The sequence below is a fragment of the Salvelinus sp. IW2-2015 genome, linkage group LG22, assembly GCF_002910315.2.
Source record: "Salvelinus sp. IW2-2015 linkage group LG22, ASM291031v2, whole genome shotgun sequence".
NCBI classification, from domain to species: domain Eukaryota; kingdom Metazoa; phylum Chordata; class Actinopteri; order Salmoniformes; family Salmonidae; genus Salvelinus; species Salvelinus sp. IW2-2015.
In genome coordinates, this window is record NC_036862.1 from 17,292,812 (window position 1) to 17,311,133 (window position 18,322).

General features: G+C 42.5%; 1 protein-coding gene across 7 annotated transcripts in view; it reads right to left on the reverse strand.

Annotated features, from left to right (window-relative positions):
- Positions 1-66: 66 nt before the first annotated feature.
- The window catches only part of LOC111949330 (arf-GAP domain and FG repeat-containing protein 1), a 43,442-nt gene continuing 25,186 nt past the window's right edge, over positions 67-18,322 (reverse strand). For all 7 annotated transcript variants that reach the window (XM_023966401.2, XM_023966400.2, XM_023966406.2 and 4 more), the window contains 6 exons: positions 10,783-10,972; positions 10,359-10,438; positions 3,706-3,807; positions 1,507-1,659; positions 1,307-1,401; positions 67-1,180 (listed from right to left, as the gene is read on the reverse strand). In XM_023966401.2, coding sequence (XP_023822169.1) covers positions 1,121-1,180; positions 1,307-1,401; positions 1,507-1,659; positions 3,706-3,807; positions 10,359-10,438; positions 10,783-10,972 — 680 coding nt within the window. In that variant the 3' untranslated portion in view covers positions 67-1,120. The remainder of the gene's footprint in view (positions 1,181-1,306; positions 1,402-1,506; positions 1,660-3,705; positions 3,808-10,358; positions 10,439-10,782; positions 10,973-18,322) is intronic.

Genomic DNA, 18,322 nt, shown 5'->3' on the forward strand with positions numbered 1-18,322 from the left:
TATTCTTTACACAGTCTATACTCCTGAGCAAGAGTAACAGCTCCACAGTATTCAGACTGCAACATCTTCATCGTGATAGAAATCTTTTTATATACAGTATATCAAAAATATTTCAATATATGAAAATGGAGATYTACAGTGCAGCAATACAAAGACATGGTTTGGTCATTKTTTTTAGTTAAAATTCATTTTAATATATATACACATTAACTTAAATGTCTTTAACACCCAACATCAGTGGTATTCAGTCTATATTGTGGTAAACCACTTGGACAGCAGGACAYGTGAGAGCCCATCCCCTTCCAGGTGGAGTCTCTGCCCTCGAGGCCAATCACAGAAGAGGAGAGAGACTCCTCCCCCTCTTCTGTAACAAATGATGAAACGCATGTTCACCTCTTATTCTCTGTAAAAATAGTCCTACCGATACCACGCTGTACAAACCGCTTTTGGTTCTTCTTTACAAATACAGTAACTCACAGTAGTCCTCTAAGATTTTCCAAGTAACAGTTCTGCCTTAAACTCGTGTTAAAGATACAAATACTGATATGCACAGAGCTAATTTCCTCMAAGAAAAAAATATTTACAGAATTGCAGCGTAATGGAATGGGAATATTTTGCAATAACTTAGTATCAGCCAGTTTGAATATACTTTTGGCTCAGCTGAGGTCGGGCCAGATCACAGGTTAGATGGAGGACGAGAGGAAACTCAGCCCCTTTAAGACATWTACATGTGAGTCATTTAGCAGACCCTCTTATCCAGAGCAACTTACAGGAGGAGCTATTAGGGTTAAGTGCCTTGCTCAAGGGCACAGACATATTTTTAACCTAGTCAGTTCAGGGATTCAAACCAGCGACCTTTCGGTTACTGGCCCAARGCTCTTAACAGCTAMGCTTCCTGCCACCCCTAACACCACGCCCCCTTCCCTCTACACACCTTTAACCTGTTTTGCTTTTTGTTGCCATGGACGGTGTCWGTTACGTCACTTAATACAAAATACCAGTTTTAGAAACATTGGGTTTGTCTTTTTTAAAGCGTCTTGTGAAACAAAACAGTGCAAGAGGTGAGAGCGGTGCACGCCAGTTGACAACACCCTAGTGGTGGAGTTCAGGTGGAGCAGTGCTATAAGAAAGGATTCGTTGAAGAGRTTCCTGAGGGGTAGTGTCCTGAAGGGGCGCCCGCCTGGAAGGACGACAAAGACAGAGAGAGGGAGAAAGGGAGCCATTAAATCACCACTAGCGAAACTAACACAAGTTTTATCAAATGGAGACTGTGYACACTTGGTTTTCAACCAATGGTCCCACTCACCAAGAAGGGGTTACTAGAGACCCCGGGTGCAGCCATCGCCTGCCCAAAGGGGGTCACCACAGCCTTGGCCTGTCCATAGGCTGAAAACCCCCCTCCTGGTGGACCAGAGAAAGAGGTGAATACAAGGTATAAATGAAAAGGGGTACACTACACAAATTCATGCAAAGCACACATACACCCATGCAAACACCCACACACACCGTTGGGTTGCTGGGGATAGGCCGGAGGCTGGGGGAAGGGGCCCTGGCCTGGGAAGGGCTGTTGGAAGGTCCCACTGAAGCTGGTGGGGAGGTTGTAGGTAGCAGCGTTCCTGAATCCGGCTGGCATGCTCATGGACCCTGTGCCAAACGTGGCTGCAAGATAGGCGGGAGAGGAGAGGACACTCACAATCTACAAAATATCACATCAGTTACACAGAGCTCACGCTACACAATTACTGCTAAGTGCTAACGCAGACCACAAAACATCTGAAGCACCCACCTAGCCACCTAGTCTAGCTATAATCACACCTGACACCAGGTTAACATTTGCACACAACCTGAACGAAAAACACCTTTACTGAGCAGTGTACAATTAAACACAGAGAAACAAACARAGCAACAGCAGAAAAACTACTTTGTGACTAGAACGAGTCTCAGAGACTAGCTCTATCCATAACCAGCATTAAAGTAGACAGCATCTAGCACACAGTTACAGTACTACGGCACTCAGGGTATAAGCACTCTTAGCAAAGGCAGTGTACAGAATCCAGMAGGGTGAAAAACTATAAAAAMCTTACAGTCAAGATGGTTGTGCAGTTCAAGGATACTCTTAAATGGTTARCTGGCAGTTTGACACCAGTTTATAACCTCAGAGCTCAGCTGGAGGACATACYCACCGCCAACAGCTATAGGCTGAAAAGCTACGACTGTTAGTTAGGCTATTTCTCTTGGCCGGCAGGGGGCAAGAAGGGGTAATCAGCGATGTCACATCACTACAGTCTGGGAGCGCTAGTGGGGGGGGGGGAGATTGGTGAGGGTAGTTGAGGCATCAGGACCCCCACACTCACATATACAGTAGAAGTAGCACTGGAATCAGAGGTCAGGGGACACAACACATGCAGTCGGCGAGACAGTCACAGGATGCTCAGGGGAGCTCTAGGAAGCACTGCCACAGCCAAGACACAGGGYGGCAGAAAGGAGGGAGAAAAGGAGTGAGCTGGAAGAGGAGGAGGGAACCTACCAAAGTGAGCTGGAGGGTAACCCTGCCCATGCAGAGCTCCCAACAGGTCTGTCGAGCATCACGAGAGCAATCAGACAGAGCCATCATAATTTGCACGTAGACATACATACGCACACACCTTCACGCTTATAATAGAAACACTCAGTCACCAACTGTTACTACTTGGACTATATCCCCATTTAGCTACAAACAATTGTTAGTGAATAATGCTGCCGTCTTGTAGCACTCCGAGCCCCAGGCAAAATACTTACTTTAAGATTAATACAATTACATTAAGTGAAGGCATCTGGTTCATAAGCTCATTATGCCCTCTGATGACCATGACCACTGTGACCATGAGTCCTCTTACAGGGTTTCAGGTGGTCAATCATCCTCCGTAAAAAGTCATCTAAGAATATGGACTTGTGAGATTTCGGTTGACTGCTAGGCTATTCTTTGAATGTTGCTACAAAGATAATATTTTACATGATCACCTGCCTCAGTTAATTTGTGATATTTTAGCATGACTTTGGAATATAGTTGCCATCTGTGAAACATGTTTTTCTTCCGCACTACCTCAAAATGGCCGCTAACCACGACAGTTAMATCAGCTTTAGTCATAGAGATGTACTTCAGAGCTCATCAACTATCTTTGRAATGGGCCTGCCCATGACAGGTTTTGGGTTAAGTGCACCCTCTAACTCAGTGGCCGTGTCCGAAWGCCCGTACTTGCYTTCTAAATAGTATGTTGATTGGGTATGCGCAAAATAGAACGTTTTAGAGTATGTGATATTTCTAAAACGTAGAAAGCTTAAAATGCCAGGATGTCATACTCATTTTGGCTTTTCATCAAGTACGAATTCGCTGCATGCTATTGAGGAAGATAATTGTCTTTTCAGACTCCCACATGTATTTGACAACAGCTGATAATCAGATGATCTGACYTGATGTACGAATGGRGGGGAACAACCCAATTGCGCATTACATGACGCCTTCTAGGTATGCGTGTGCCTAGTATGCTGATATATGTTGCTTACTGCATACATTTTTACTAAACAGTATGTTCTAAACAGTATGTAGTACGGTTAGTACATAGTATAGAATTTTAGTAAGTAGTAGGTAAGAATGATTTCGGACAAAGCCTATGGCTTTAGTTTCAAGTACATTGGGTATGCAAAACATCCGTGGCGTGTCCCCACCTGCTGCTGCCATAGCCGCTGCTCTCCCGTTGCTCTGGAAGGGGTTGGTGGTSGCTATCGCCGGGGCAACCGCTGCAGCAGCAAAGGGGTTTGTTGACGGACCTGGCAGAAGGAAAGGAGACATCAAACTCATATCAGTTCATCTCTGAGTAGCTAAGTGTCTACTTCAGCTCTGTAGAAATTTACGGTCCAATTCTAATCTACCCCCTTCTCCCCGAAGTGTGGAATCGGTCTGCGATGGAAATTMTCTTGTGTGTATATGATCGTATGTTTAGCACAAGGCTGCTTTTGTAATAACCTGAAGTGATACAATGTCTCAGTTTCAAGGTCAAAAGCCTTGTGTTGTATACATCAGTCACATACAGGAACCAACCATGCTTATGACTTGTTTGTGTAGCAGTATAAAAGGACTGAAAGGGAACCTCCCCTTCAGAGTTTTCATCAAGCTTGGATTGAGTTTGTGAACCTCTCCAGCTGTGAGAATAAAGATTGATTCATTTACTTTGAGTCCTCAGTGGTGAATTTCCATAACAATTCTGGCGCCACGAAACAGGATGTTTGACCTTCTCGATGTGATCCATCAGTGAGTGTCTGCGAGGGAACACCGGTGGCACATTCTTTGAACGGCGTAAAGGGATATTCCTGTCTCACTAAAAGAGGACGAGGACCCACCCGGACCAGACCTCCACTGTGGGATGCGTCCGGGAGGAAACAACATCCACGAAACCTAGGACAACTCAACTGATTTCAATAAGTATCATTTAAATTAAGTAATACATTTGTTTAAGAAGGGATCCAAGTTCTAATAGAGAACTAGGAAAAGGTTCGGTGAACCTCGTTTATAACGTTACATAGGCATTCTGTGTGAATACCTAAGGAAGTTGTGTGTGAACTTTGTTTGAATATGTAAACAACAAGAAGRGGGAAATAGCGTCTCTAGTCTGTGTTTGCGTGTGTCTGAATGAATACCTAAGTAAGTTCTGTGAATTGAACGTTATATAGGGATTCTGTGTGGATGCCTAAGCAAGTTCTGTGTGAACTGCACAAAGTTCTGTGTGGACTTGGATTGATATCGTTATATATGGATTCTGTCCACCACCACCACCGGCCATCTGATCTACAGGTGCAGAGGCATTGACAGGAGAACCATTGAAAAGTTTGAGAAGGAACCAGCTGAGATGGGCAAGGGCTCATTGATGCCCCCGGACACTGAGATTCAAGAACATGATCACTGGTACCCCACAGGCTGACTTTGCCGTGCTGATCGTTGCTGGTGGTATGGATATGAATACCTAAGAAAGTTGTGTGTGAACTGAACGAAGTTCTGTGTGGACTTCGATTGATAACGTTATATATGGATTCTGAGTGAATACCTAAGCAAGTTCTGTGTGATGTGTGAATTAAGTAAATGAGAAAATAGTGAAGTGTGGTGTGTGTGTGAAGATATGAAAGGGGAGATTACTATTACCGAATATGTTTTTGTTGTTGTTTTATTTAAGGGGTGGATCAGCTTAATATTGCGGAAAGATTGTTGCTTCCATCAATGTAATTGTCTTCATTTCCAATCCCCCATATCTTTTTTTGGTAAATATATATATCCATATACATACACGTATGCATACATATATACATACCTATATAGTTATACCTCGTTTTTTAAGAATATGCCTTTATTATTCCCCACAGACCCTACCACCCTTGCCCCAATTGGAGTAAACTAATAAACGATAACATGTAGGCTTCAACCTTCAGTTTATACATTTAGTTTATATATCTCATACACAATTTACAGACACAATCTATTTTACAATAGTTATATTTTGTTTGTTTTTAGTCCTTCCTCTATTTCTGGATGTCCATCCAGTTTGATTTRTATTTGTAACTGTGCTATTTCACAACATTTCTGAACCTATATACATTTTACAGATCCCGTATGTTTTAACTTGGTTATCTTGTTATAGTCCCACCCTTCAGCTCCATTCAACCACTCCCATCCATCTCTTAACACCATCCATTTTGGATTTCTATTTGCCATATATTTTTCAACTGTGCTGTGATGCTTCACAAAAGTATTGAACCTTTCTATTCTCATAGCTTCTATAGATTGCAAATTAAAAATATATTTTTTTGRTAAAATAATTATTATATTACTGATCGATTGACTATGACTTTTCAAATCACCCTGTATTACTATCTGCAGCGTTAGTTCTACGCAAATGTTGCAATTCCTCAACCATTCCTGGACCTGTGACCAAAAACGAGCTACATATGGACAATACCAAAATAAATGATCTAATGACTCTGCCTCCTCACAGCAAAATCTGCAGAGCTGGGAAGATTGTACCCCTTTATATATAACATTATATTGGTTGCAAGAATTTTGTATAGTAATTTAAATTGAAAAATTCAAAGTTTTGAATCCGCCGTTGTTTTGCTTATCAATTCATAAACCATGTGCCATAAATCATGTGCCATGGAATGGGTACGAACATGTCAAGACTGTTTCAAGGACAGCTTTTTTCCATCTACGTAACACTGCAAAAATCAGAAAATTTCTGTCCAAAAATGATGCAGAAAAATGTATCCATGCTTTTGTTACTTCTAGGTTAGACTACTGCAATGCTCTACTTTACGGCTAACCGGATAAAGCACTAAAACMTCAGTTAATGCTAAATACMGCTGCTAGAATCCTGACTAGAACCKAAAAAATGTGGCTTCCTGTTAAGGCAAGGGCTGATTTCAAGGTTTTACTGCTAACCTACAAAGCATTACATGGGCTTGCTCCTACCTATCTTTCCGAATTTGTCCTGCCGTACATACCTACACGTACGCTACGGTCACAAGACGCAGGCCTCCTAATTGTCCCTAGAATTTCTAAGCAAACAGCTGGAGGCAGGGCTTTCTCCTATAGAGCTCAATTTTTATGGAATGGTCTGCCTACCCATGTGTGACGCAGACTCGGTCTCAACTTTAAGTCTTTACTGAAGACTCATCTCTTCAGTGGGTCATATGATTGAGTGTAGTCTGGCCCAGGAGTGTGAAGGTGAACGGAAAGGCTCTGGAGCAACGAACCGCCCTTGCCGTCTCTCCCTGGCCAGTTCCCATCTCTCACTGGGATTCTCTGCCTCTAACCCTATTACAGGGCTGAGTCACTGGCTTACTGGTGCTCTTCCATGCCGTCCCTAGGAGGGGTGTGCACTTGAGTGGGTTGAGTCGCTGACGTGGTCTTCCTGTCTGGGTTGGCGCCCCCCTTGGGTTGTGCCGTGGCGGAGATCTTTGTGGGTATACTCGGCCTTGTCTCAGGATGGTAAGTTGGTGGTTGAAGATATCCCTCTACTGGTGTGGGGGCTGTGCTTTGGCAAAGTGGGTGGGGTTATATCCTGCCTGTTTGGCCCTGTCTGGGGTATCATCGGATGGGGCCACAGTGTCTCCTGACCCCTCCTGTCTTAGCCTCCAGTATTTATGCTGCAGTAGTTTATGTGTTGGGGGGCTAGGGACAGTCTGTTATATCTGGAGTATTTCTCCTGTCTTATCCAGTGTCCTGTGTGAATTTAAGTATGCTCTCTCTAATCTCTCTTTCTTTCTTTCTCTCAGAGGACCTGAGCCCTAGGATCATGCCTCAGGACTACCTGGCATGATGACTCCTTGCTGTCCCCAGTCCACCTGGCCGTGCTGCTGCTCCAGTTTCAACTGTTCTGCCTGTGGCTATGGAACCCTGACCTGTTCACCGGACGTGCTACCTGTCCCAGACCTGCTGTTTTCATCTCTCTAGAGACAGCAGGAGCGGTAGAGATACTCTCAATGATTGGCTATGAAAAGCCAACTGACATTTACTCCTGAGATGCTGACTTGTTGCACCCTCGACAACTACTGTGATTAATATTATTTGACCATGCTGGTCATTTATGAACATTTGAACATCTTGGCCATGTTCTGTTATAATCTCAACCCGGCCACCAGCCAGAAGAGGACTGGCCACCCCTCATAGCCCGGTTCCTCTCTAGGTTTCTTCCTAGGTTTTGGCATTTCTAGGGAGTTTTTCCTAGCCACCATGCTTCTACACCTGCATTGCTTGCTGGTTGGGGTTTTAGGCTGGGTTTCTGTACAGCACTTTGATATATCAGCTGATGTAAGAAGGGCTATATAAATAAATTTGATTTGACACATCGAAAATCTCTCCCCAACCATTTTGCAATTTATATGGCACAGCTGTCAGTATTTTGGTCCTTAAATGAAATTGGTATATGTTTATATTTATCACACTTTTCTTTAACCATTTATATTCTTCAATGCAGGGCCGACATACAAGTTCCTTATTTTTTRCCCCTTCTAKTTGCCTCTTCCATTTTTGTGGTAATGCTGCAATTAGTTGGTTGTAATTTTGGGTAGAGCAGGCATTTCCACATGTCTGTGTTAGCTGCATGTGTGACATAACTCTACCAGTCCTATTTATGATATCATTCACTAAAATTATATATTTTTTAAACATTTCTTTGAAAAACACGTTTTTTTTAAATGAATTAGTATATTTGAGTTTAACCACAATATTTGTTGTATTACTTGTTCTTTCTTTTCAGGTGGATTAAACTGAAATTGCAATCAACTTTTTAAGGCTTGTTTAAAAGTTTTTAGGGATAGGGGGCAGCATTTTCACTTTGGATGAATAGCGTGCCCAAATTGAACTGCATCCTACTCTGTCCCAGATGCTAATATATGCATAGTATTATTACTATTGGATAGAAAACACTCTGAAGTTTCTAAACCTGTTTGAATTATGTCTGTGAGTATAACAGAACTCATATGGCAGGCAAACTTCCAAACAGGAAGTGGAAATTCTGAGGCTGGTTGATGTTCAACTCARCGCCTATTCAAATCCCAGGAAGATATGGATTTGTTTGCACTTCCTACGCCTTCCACTAGATGTCAACYGTCTGTAGAATGAAGTTTATACTGTGTTGTGGGGCCGGATGAGAGGGGAATGAGTCAGTGGTCTGGCAGATTGCCAGTTCCTGGTCATGCGCGTTCCACATGATATCGCCATGCGTTCCATTACTTCTACAGACACGAAGGAATGCTCCGGTTGGAACGTTATTGGATATATATGATAACAACATCCTGAAGATTGATTCTCTACTTAGTCTGACAAGTTTATTCGACCTGTGATATAACGTTTTCGTCCGACGTTATGCGGGACTTGCATGAGCGTTTGGAAATGTGTACTAAACGCACTAGCAAAAGTAGCTACTTGGACATAAATAATTTACATTATCGAACAAAACAACAATTTATTGTGGAACTAGGATTCCTGGGAGTGCATTCTGATGAAGATCATCAAAGGTAAGGGAATATTTATGATGTAATTTCGTATTTCTGTTGACTCCAACATGGCGGAGAAATGTTATTTATATCTGAGCGCCGTCTCAGATTATTGCATGGTGTGCTTTCTCTGTAAAGTTTTTTTGAAATCTGACACAGCGGTTGCATTAAGAACAAGTGTATCTTTAATTATATGTAAAACATGTATCTTTCATCAAAGTTTATGATGAGTATTTCTGTTATTTGATGTGGCTCTCTGCAATTTCTCCAGATATTTTGGAGGCATTTCTGAACATGGCGCCAATGTAAACTAAGATTTTTGGATATAAATATGCACATTATCGAACAAAACATAAATGTATTGTGTAACATGATGTCCTATGAGTGTCATCTGATGAAGATCATCAAAGGTTAGTGATTCATTTTATCTCTTTCTGCTTTTTGTGACTACTATCTTTAGCTGGGAAAATGGCTGTGTTTTTTGGACTTGGCGGTGATCTAACGTAATCATATGTTGTGTTTTCGCTGTAAAGCATTTTTTAATTTTTTAATTTTTTAAATCGGACACTGTGGTTGGATTAACGAGAATTGTATCTTTAAAATGGTGTCTAATACTTGTATGTTTGACAAATTTGAATTATGAGATTTCTGTTGATTGAATTTGGCGCCCTGCAATTTCATTGGCTGTTGGCGAGGGGTTCCGCTAGTCCTAGACAGGTTAACGCATTACTAATACTTGTCATATMTTGTGCTTCCTTTTTCTTTTSAAGTCTTTTGCTGTCTTAGGAACCCGAAGGAAGAAGAGAAAGTCAAAAGCTCCAGCTGAAATGTCATTATCAGAAACCGCTAGAAGCTACTCTGGCAATGAAGATAGCGAGTGGGAGGTGACAGCTTGGCTGTCAACTATGTTTGGATCATAGTCTGTGAACCTTGCAAAATGGGCTATGTTGGGACTATTTGTCCTTGTGTGCGTGTAATAACATTGGAGAACTTACATAAATGAAATTGTGTAATGAAGCATGTGTCTAACTGTATGAAGCGAAGGTCTTAAGGTAAACCTTTCTACTGCAATGGTTTTACAAGTGTAAGCAATAAAGATAGCTTCATTTACTTTGACTTGAAGTCCTTAGTGGTGAATTTCCACGATAGTTCACTACCCCTCAGATCGAAAAGTAATGGACGCAAGGTAGTGAGTTAAATATGAATAAAACTCCCTATAGTCCACGCTTACATCTTTCCAATATTTTGAAACCCAAGGGGTGAGTGAACTAGTGTAGTGCACACTGAAGGGGAAAGGGTAGGGATGAAAAAAACACACATGGAGTGATGTCACTCACCTCCAAAACCCTGGGGCATGCTGGACATACATTGTTGTGCTTGGGCTGACGAGACTCCTGTCACAGTGCCAAACATCCCCCTGGGACACAACACAACACTGGCGTTAGAGTGACCCCATGGACTCACCGTGACAGAGGCTGCGTCCCAAATGACAGCCTATTACCTACATGGTCCCTAGCAGTGGTGCTAAAAGCAGTGCACTTTTAGAGAATAGGGTGCGATTTGGGATCCAACTAGAGAGAGGTGAGAGGARTGAGTATCATTTTGAAAAATAGATCTACTTGATGGTACCAAGAAAGTCGCCTTATATATTTACAAAGATGTGAATATAAGAAAGACAGACAGACAGACAGAAGGAACTCAAGGCATAGACTAGAGGGTAATGGGAAGAGGGTGAATTCATCTGATGGTGTGTTCTCGTACCCTTTAGAAGTGCTGATGGTGTTGTAGACGCTGGTGGCGGGGGCTGACGAGCCGAACACGTTGTCCAGCTCGGCCAGCGSGGCATAGCGGTCTGCCGCCGACGTACCCGTCAGATGGCTCTGGGGGTGACGCAGTCCTGCCGACGTCACCGGGGGGAGAGAGCCTGGAACCCCGCTAGGGACACTACCTCCTGAAAAAACATACAGGCTGGTTCACAACACAGGGAGGCCAGGAGGGTACTTACTAGTAACTCCATTCGTCTCCCACTCACGGCAGCGAGAGCAACACATCATGCCAACACAAAGGAGACCTGCTCCTCGAGGGCCACAATCCAGACAGCTCCACACTCAAGCAACGTCACCATKTTCACAACAAGCTGTGATCTAGTTATTGTTGCTGTTATTTGTATGAACGAACGTATGTGATCTAGAAGTCAGAAATGGAATGCTGGAAGCGACTGGACCATAGTCCTCAAGGTGCAGGTCAGAATAGATATCAAAGCTCTAAGATACCCCTGTACTAAGAAAGGTTTTTCCACACAGAGGAAACGATGTGTGACGATTCCCACTCTCCCTTAGCCTGACTCTATACCTTTGGGATTCTGTTCTGCTGGGGTCCACTAAAATGAAGGCTCMAAAAACACCTACTCATGCTTTTACTCAGACTTCCTCGTAAGGCTGCAGGTTTTACGAGAGGTATTCCCACGCCATATCACTCTCACTTCACTTCTGTTTTTGTGCAAAGTGTAGTCAACTAGGAAAATTATTGTTTTCCAAAACAAGATAKCCCAGTGCTAAGAAAAGGTTTTTCACACAGAGGTAACCATAGCAATTCAGGTGACAGGTGAGCTGGCATTAGGACRAGCCAGTGAGATGGTATGACTGAACAGATGGGGCGCAAAAGTGTTGGAACCCCAGAAAGCCCGATTCTAACAGRYYGTTTTTATGAGCACCTGGGGCAGTATGTATCAGGTGTCTCAAGAGTAGGAGTTGCGATTTAGGATCAGTCTTGCCTTTTAGAACACAATGAATGGGATTAAATGGACAGGGGAGACCTGATCCTAGATCAGCACTCCTACTCCGAAACGCTTGATACATACGGCCGCAGATTTACATTGTTATGTCTTAAGCTTGCAAAGGTTTCTCTTGCATGTCACGAAATAATGTCAAATGACTACTGGTTTCTCAGGTTGACATATACAGTGCATTCAGAAAGTATTCAGACCCTTTGACAATTTTCCACAATTTGTTTTGTTACAGCCTTATTCTAAAATAGATTAAATTGTTTTATTCCCCCTCAATCTATACACAATACCGCATAATGACAAAACATMATCACATTTACATAAGTATTCAGACCCTTTACTAAGTACTTTGTTGAAGCACCTTTAGCAGCAATTAAAGCGAGTCTTCTTGGTTATGAAGCTACAAAGCTTGGCACTCCTGTATTTGGGGAGTTTCTCCCATTCTTCCCTGCAGATCCTCTCAAGCTCTGTCAGGTTGGATGGGGAGCGTCGCTGCACAGCTATTTTCAGGTCTCTCCAGAGATGTGCAATCGGGTTCAAGCACAGGCTCTGGCTGGGCCACTCAAGGACATTCAGAGACTTGTCCCGAAGAAGGTTTTCATAAAGGATCTCTCTGTACTTTGCTCTGTTCATCTTTGCCTCGACTCTGACTAGTCTCCGAGTCCCTGCCGCTGAAAAACATCCCCACAGCATGATGTTGTCACCACCATGCTTCACCGTCGGGATGATATTGGCCAGGTGATGAGCGGGGCCTGCTTTCCTCCAGACGTACCGCTTGGCATTCAGGCCAAAGAGTTCAAATCGTGGTTTTATCAGACCAGATAATCTGGTTTCTCATGGTCTGAGAGTCCTTTAAGTAACTTTTGGCAAACTCCAAATCAGGCTGCCATGTGTTGTTTACTGAGGAGTGCCTTCCGTCTTGCCACTCTACCATAAAGGCCTGATTGGTGGAGCGCTGCAGAGATGGTTGTCCTTCTGGAAGGTTTTCCCATCTCCACAGAGGAACTCTGGAGCGCTGTCAGTGACCATCGGGTTCTTGGTCACCTCACTGAAGAAGGCCCTTCTCCCCCATTTGCTCAGTTTGGCCGGGAGGCCAGCTCTAGGAAGAGTCTTGGTGGTTCCAAACTTCTTCCCTTTAAGAATGATGGAGGCCACTGTGTTCTTTAGAACAGACTCTCTGGTATTACTTATAATTTATTTAGTGTTGTACTGTTCCAAACGGGCAGAAAAATAATATTGTAATCTAACAGCACCTGTTTGTCATGCAACAGTKTCTCTAGCGCTTTTGACAATGATTTTACATGACGCCTAATTCACATATGCCTAAAATAAACTCAGGAAAAAAATAAACGTCCCTTTTTCATGACCCCGTCTTTCAAAGATAATTAGTAAAAATCCAAATAACTTCACAAATCTTCATTGTAAAGGGTTTAAACACTGTTTCCCATGCTTGTTCAATGAACCATACATTTTTTTATGAACATGCGCCTGTGGAACGGTCGTTAAGACTCTAACAGCTTACAGACGGTAGGCATTTAAGGTCACAGTTATGAAAACTTAGGACACTAAAGAGACCTTTCTACTGACTCTGAAAAACAACAAAAGAAAAGATGCCCAGGGTCCCTGCTCATCCACGTGAACGTGCCTTAGGCATGCTGCAAGGAGGCATGAGGWCTGCAGATGTGGCCAGGCAATAAATTGCAATGTCCGTACTGTGAGACGCCTAAGACAGGGAGACAGYACGGACAGCTGATCGTCCTCGCAGTGGCAGACCATGTGTAACACCTGCACAGGATCAGTACATTCGAACATCACACCTGCGGGACAGGTACAGGACGGCAACAACTGCCCGAGTTCCAGCAGGAATGCACAATCCCTCCATCAGTGCTCAGACTGTTCGCAATAGGCTGAGAGAGGCTGCACTGAAGGCTTGTAGGCCTGTTGTAAGGTAGGTCCTCACCAGACATCACCAGCAACAACGTCGCCTATGGGCACAAACCCACCGTCGCTGGACCAGACAGGACTGGCAAAAAGTGCTCTTCACTGATGAGGCGCGGTTTTGTTTCACCAGGGGTGATGGTTGGATTCGCGTTTATCATCGAAGGATTGAGCGTTACACCGAGTTCTGTACTCTGGAGCGGGATCGATTTGGAGGTGGAGGGTCCGTCATGGTCTGGGGCGGTGTATCACAGCATCATTGGACTGAGCTTGTTGTCATTGCAGGCAATATCAACGCTGTGCGTTACAGGGAAGAAATCCTCCTCCCTCATGCGGTACCCTTCCTGCAGGCTCATCCTGACATGACCCTCCAGCAAGACAATGCCACCAGCCATACTGCTTGTTTTGTGCGTGATTTCCTGCAAAACAGGAATGTCAGTGTTCTGCCATGGCCAGCAAAGAGCCCGGATCTCAATCCCATTGAGCACGTCTGGGAACAGTTGGATTGGAGGGTGAGGGTGAGGGCCATTCCCCCCAGAAATGTCTGGGAACTTGCAGGTGCCTTGGTGGAAGAGTGGGATAACATCTCAGAGCAAGAACTGGCAAATCTGGTGCAGTCCATGAGGAGGAGATGCACTGCAGTACTTAACGCAGCTGGTGGCCACACCAGATACTGACTGTTATTTTTGATTTTGACACCTTTCCTTTGTTCAGGGACACATTATTCAATTTCTGTTAGTCACATGTCTGTGGAACTTATTCAGTTTATGTCTCAGTTGCTGAATCTTACGTTCATACAAATATTTACACATGTTAAGTTTGCTGAAAATAAACGCAGTTGACAGTGAGAGGACGTTTATTTTTTTGCTGAGTTTACTTATATCCACTAGGCTAATAAATAATACATTTTCCTTTCATTTATTTAATTAACCTATATCATGTTATTTCAAGTTATCCCTTTGGAGTGCATGCAAAAGCAATTTGGAGTTGTTGAACGTGAGTGACAAAATATCACAATTTAATTTAAATGAACAAGATTTTTTTTTTTTTTTTTTTTTGAATGAACAAGGTGATTGAATTTAGAACAATAGTGTGAGAATGGCTCTTCCTCTGCACACACAAACAAAATAGCATTTTTTGTTTTATTTTTTACTTCGTCAGAAGAAGCTCTAACTGGACTGTAGCCTATTACTTACTAAAACTGTTAAAGGTATTTATTCTAAGAGAAACTAAAATGTTATGTTATATTCCATAACATTCTTAAAATATATGTTTACTAAATATATGCAAGTGATGTCTGTTAAATTAACAAGTTGATGGCGCAGCCATATAGCCTCGGCTACTAAGCACAGATACATAATACATAAATAAAAACACCTTTTCAAGACCTGAACTATTTAAATTTATGTGTTTTATTTATTACATTTACTTGTGGAATGTTACCGAAAAAATAACAATAGAAAGAAACATCTGGTGGTATTGGTAGAGAATCAGGCGGAGAATGCAGTGAAGTTGCGTACTTACTGTACAGGGCATTAACGCTGTGGGCCAGGTCAAATCTAATCAAATCAAATCTTATTAGTCACATACACAGGTGTAAATGGTTTAGCAGCCTTCCAATCATTTAAATACAAAAGAAGCCATGCACCCTTGATGGGCTATCAGCAGGACAATAGACTCTTGCCAAGTTTAGGGTCTTTAAATGTATTAATGGATGTTTGCGAGGCATGTCACTTCTCCCATCTCTTTTGCATAGCCCAACAAATGAACTGTTTTCTAACCACATCTGGATGGATCCATAACAAATTACTTCGGGAATAAATATCACTGAATGACAAAATTATTGGAATAAAGTAGGCTAATGCAATTGAAGGCAACACATTGTTGCTTACTGAAACTCCCAAAGTCATCCAATTGTTATAATAGGATTTGAAGCAATAGCCTACCCACGTGTGGTCAACTATTTCAGCACCGTTTCATTTTCACTGAATCTCCATTTGGATATTGGTTAGAACCTGAATGTTAACAATCATTTTCCACAATTAGGCTGTGGGAATGTTAGGATTATTTTTCTCTTCACTCGCAGTCACTTCGTAGCCTAGGCCTACTCCCGACCGGTCACCTTGTACAGCGGCACATTATCCTAACGGAAACCCTGAGACCTACATATGCTAATGTAAAATGCATTTGAATTTTTTCTTGGAATAGAAACACCATAATATTTATCAATTTAATTAAGCTAAATTTCTAACCGTATAAACAGCACAACAAATACAGTAATTAATCATTTACAAACACATTTTTAACAATCCCATATAGTCTGTTCTAACAAAAAAGGTACAAGTCTTTAGTACAGCCAAGATTAAAAACAGTCAAAAGCATTCGTGAATTCAATCGCTTACGCCGACATGTTGCGGTTTATTCAGGCTCCCTTTGTTATTTCATTTTAGAACTAAAAAGCTTGACTGTATTTAAAGACATGGATGACTTGAATGCTGTGTGATGACATGCACAAATGTATGGATGATTGATTGATATATATTGAAGTAGGCCTTTATTGGCAAATAAGTAAGATACGTTAAGACAGCTACAGTAAACAGGACTGTTAAGCCTACAGTTTCATTCCAATAAAAACCTTGAACCCACCTGTCCCTGACTTTTCCTAAATATGTGTATTTTACACACTAGCAGTAGGCCTACATTGAGATAAATACCATAAAACTTTCAGAGAATTTGATCCTCAATCCGCCATGAAGGTCTGCTGCACCATATGCATATTAACAGTAGAATAGCCGGGACCCGATGAGTTGACTACCAATAGCCGCCAGTCTAATAAATCAATGTAATATTTACAACCACAAAGAAGTCCATTCATATTTCGTTTAGGGAGGTCATAAAAAACATGGTACTAAGACAATTTATTTCTAAATAACAGAATAGCGTGTTTTAATAGWTATTGATCTGTGCTATAGTAGCTGAGGCTATGGCGGCACCATGTCAATGAAATTAACTTGTTAATTCAGCAGACATCACATGCTTATATTCCCTAGCCCTTTACAATATGAATGATGGAATACAACAGAATAAAAACAGAAAGGATATTTTCCCCAAATGGGTATTTGCTGATTGTCATCAGTAGGCATGGAGCTGTGGGTATTCTAGGAAAATGTTTTATTTTGAAGGAGAAACCATCTGTAAAACATTTTGTTTTTGGCAAAAGCTTCATTAAAAACCTTGGAATATGCTCTTTCGGATAGGGTATAGCAATCAAAACATCTGGTCTGCATGGACCTCTGTAGAATTATTTGGAAAAGTAAGCAAGCGCCAACAAGCTTCAAAAAGACACCCTCAGAGATGCCCTCTGGTGGTCCAACTAGCATTAATAGTTGACCGTAAAATACTATGACGTCATTCACTCCAAAATGCCATACCATTAAAACTATTACACAACTTTTAAATGAGGACCCACTGTACCTGCTGGTTCTGAAAGGCTGTGACCCGGATTTGATCTATTCTACACCATGCATGAGCTCATCATCCCCAACCCGATAGCAATCTCACTCTACTCAACGAATCTTGAAGTCTGCGAAACACAGTGGAGGCTGGCTCGCAGCAGGGAGAGGTTTACCTTGCTCCGTTTTTTGTCAGAGCTAAAAAGATGGTATCCAAGTCAGCCAGAGCTGCGTATCTATCGYTGGGGACGCTAGTAGTGTCTCTGTCTACCGGCCCATTGGGTGTTCCTGCGGAGGAGGAGTTACTCTGGCTCTGGGAGGAGGAACGGAAGCATCCAAAGTCGGCACTACAGGATTTGGGGAAGTGGTAAAAATGTGCTAAATTGCTATCGTTAGCTAGGCCTCCCCCGAGGAWGTGCTACCTGCGAGAGAAAAAGAGATGACAGAGGAGTCACACAAGAGGGGCCTGGGTGTGTGTGTGTGTTCCTGACTGTGCAGTGTAAATCTGGGGGGCTGGATTGAACACTGTGTGCTACTGGAGSCAGGCAGCATCAACAGAGCACAGCAGTGTCATCTTTCATTTACAACAGCCCTGTGCTTCATCTGACCTGAAATCAATGGAAAGGCTCTGCATTATACTGTCGAGTAGTATAACTGTCAGATCTAATGGAGTCAACGGTGTCAGACTTGAAATGAGCACAACAGCACTCATGGTCCTTAGTCTGACTGTACCAAGAGCCACACAGTAACTTCAAATGTGTTTGTAGGATGATCGTAGCCTTTCTTAATCATCTTACCCTGAGGGTTAGTTAGGCACAGAGACTGAGGTTGGTCACTGTTTGACAAAACGGCGTGAGAGAGTTGAAGTAAAGGAAGAGTAGGAGCATCACTTCACTGGGAGTGGTTTGAGGGTAGAACCTGACTGTTGCTATGGAATAAGAAATCCTGCCTACTCTCCTGTCTGACAAATTAACACACCTACAGTGAATCACCGAATTGCCTACACTGTTACAAGATCTTAGTACAATACATAGGTGGAGAAATATCTTTAGATTTTAGATTAATAATCTCAAATCATTCTTAAAATGATCTTCTGCAGGATAAGAATTCCAGAGGCCGAGGTAAT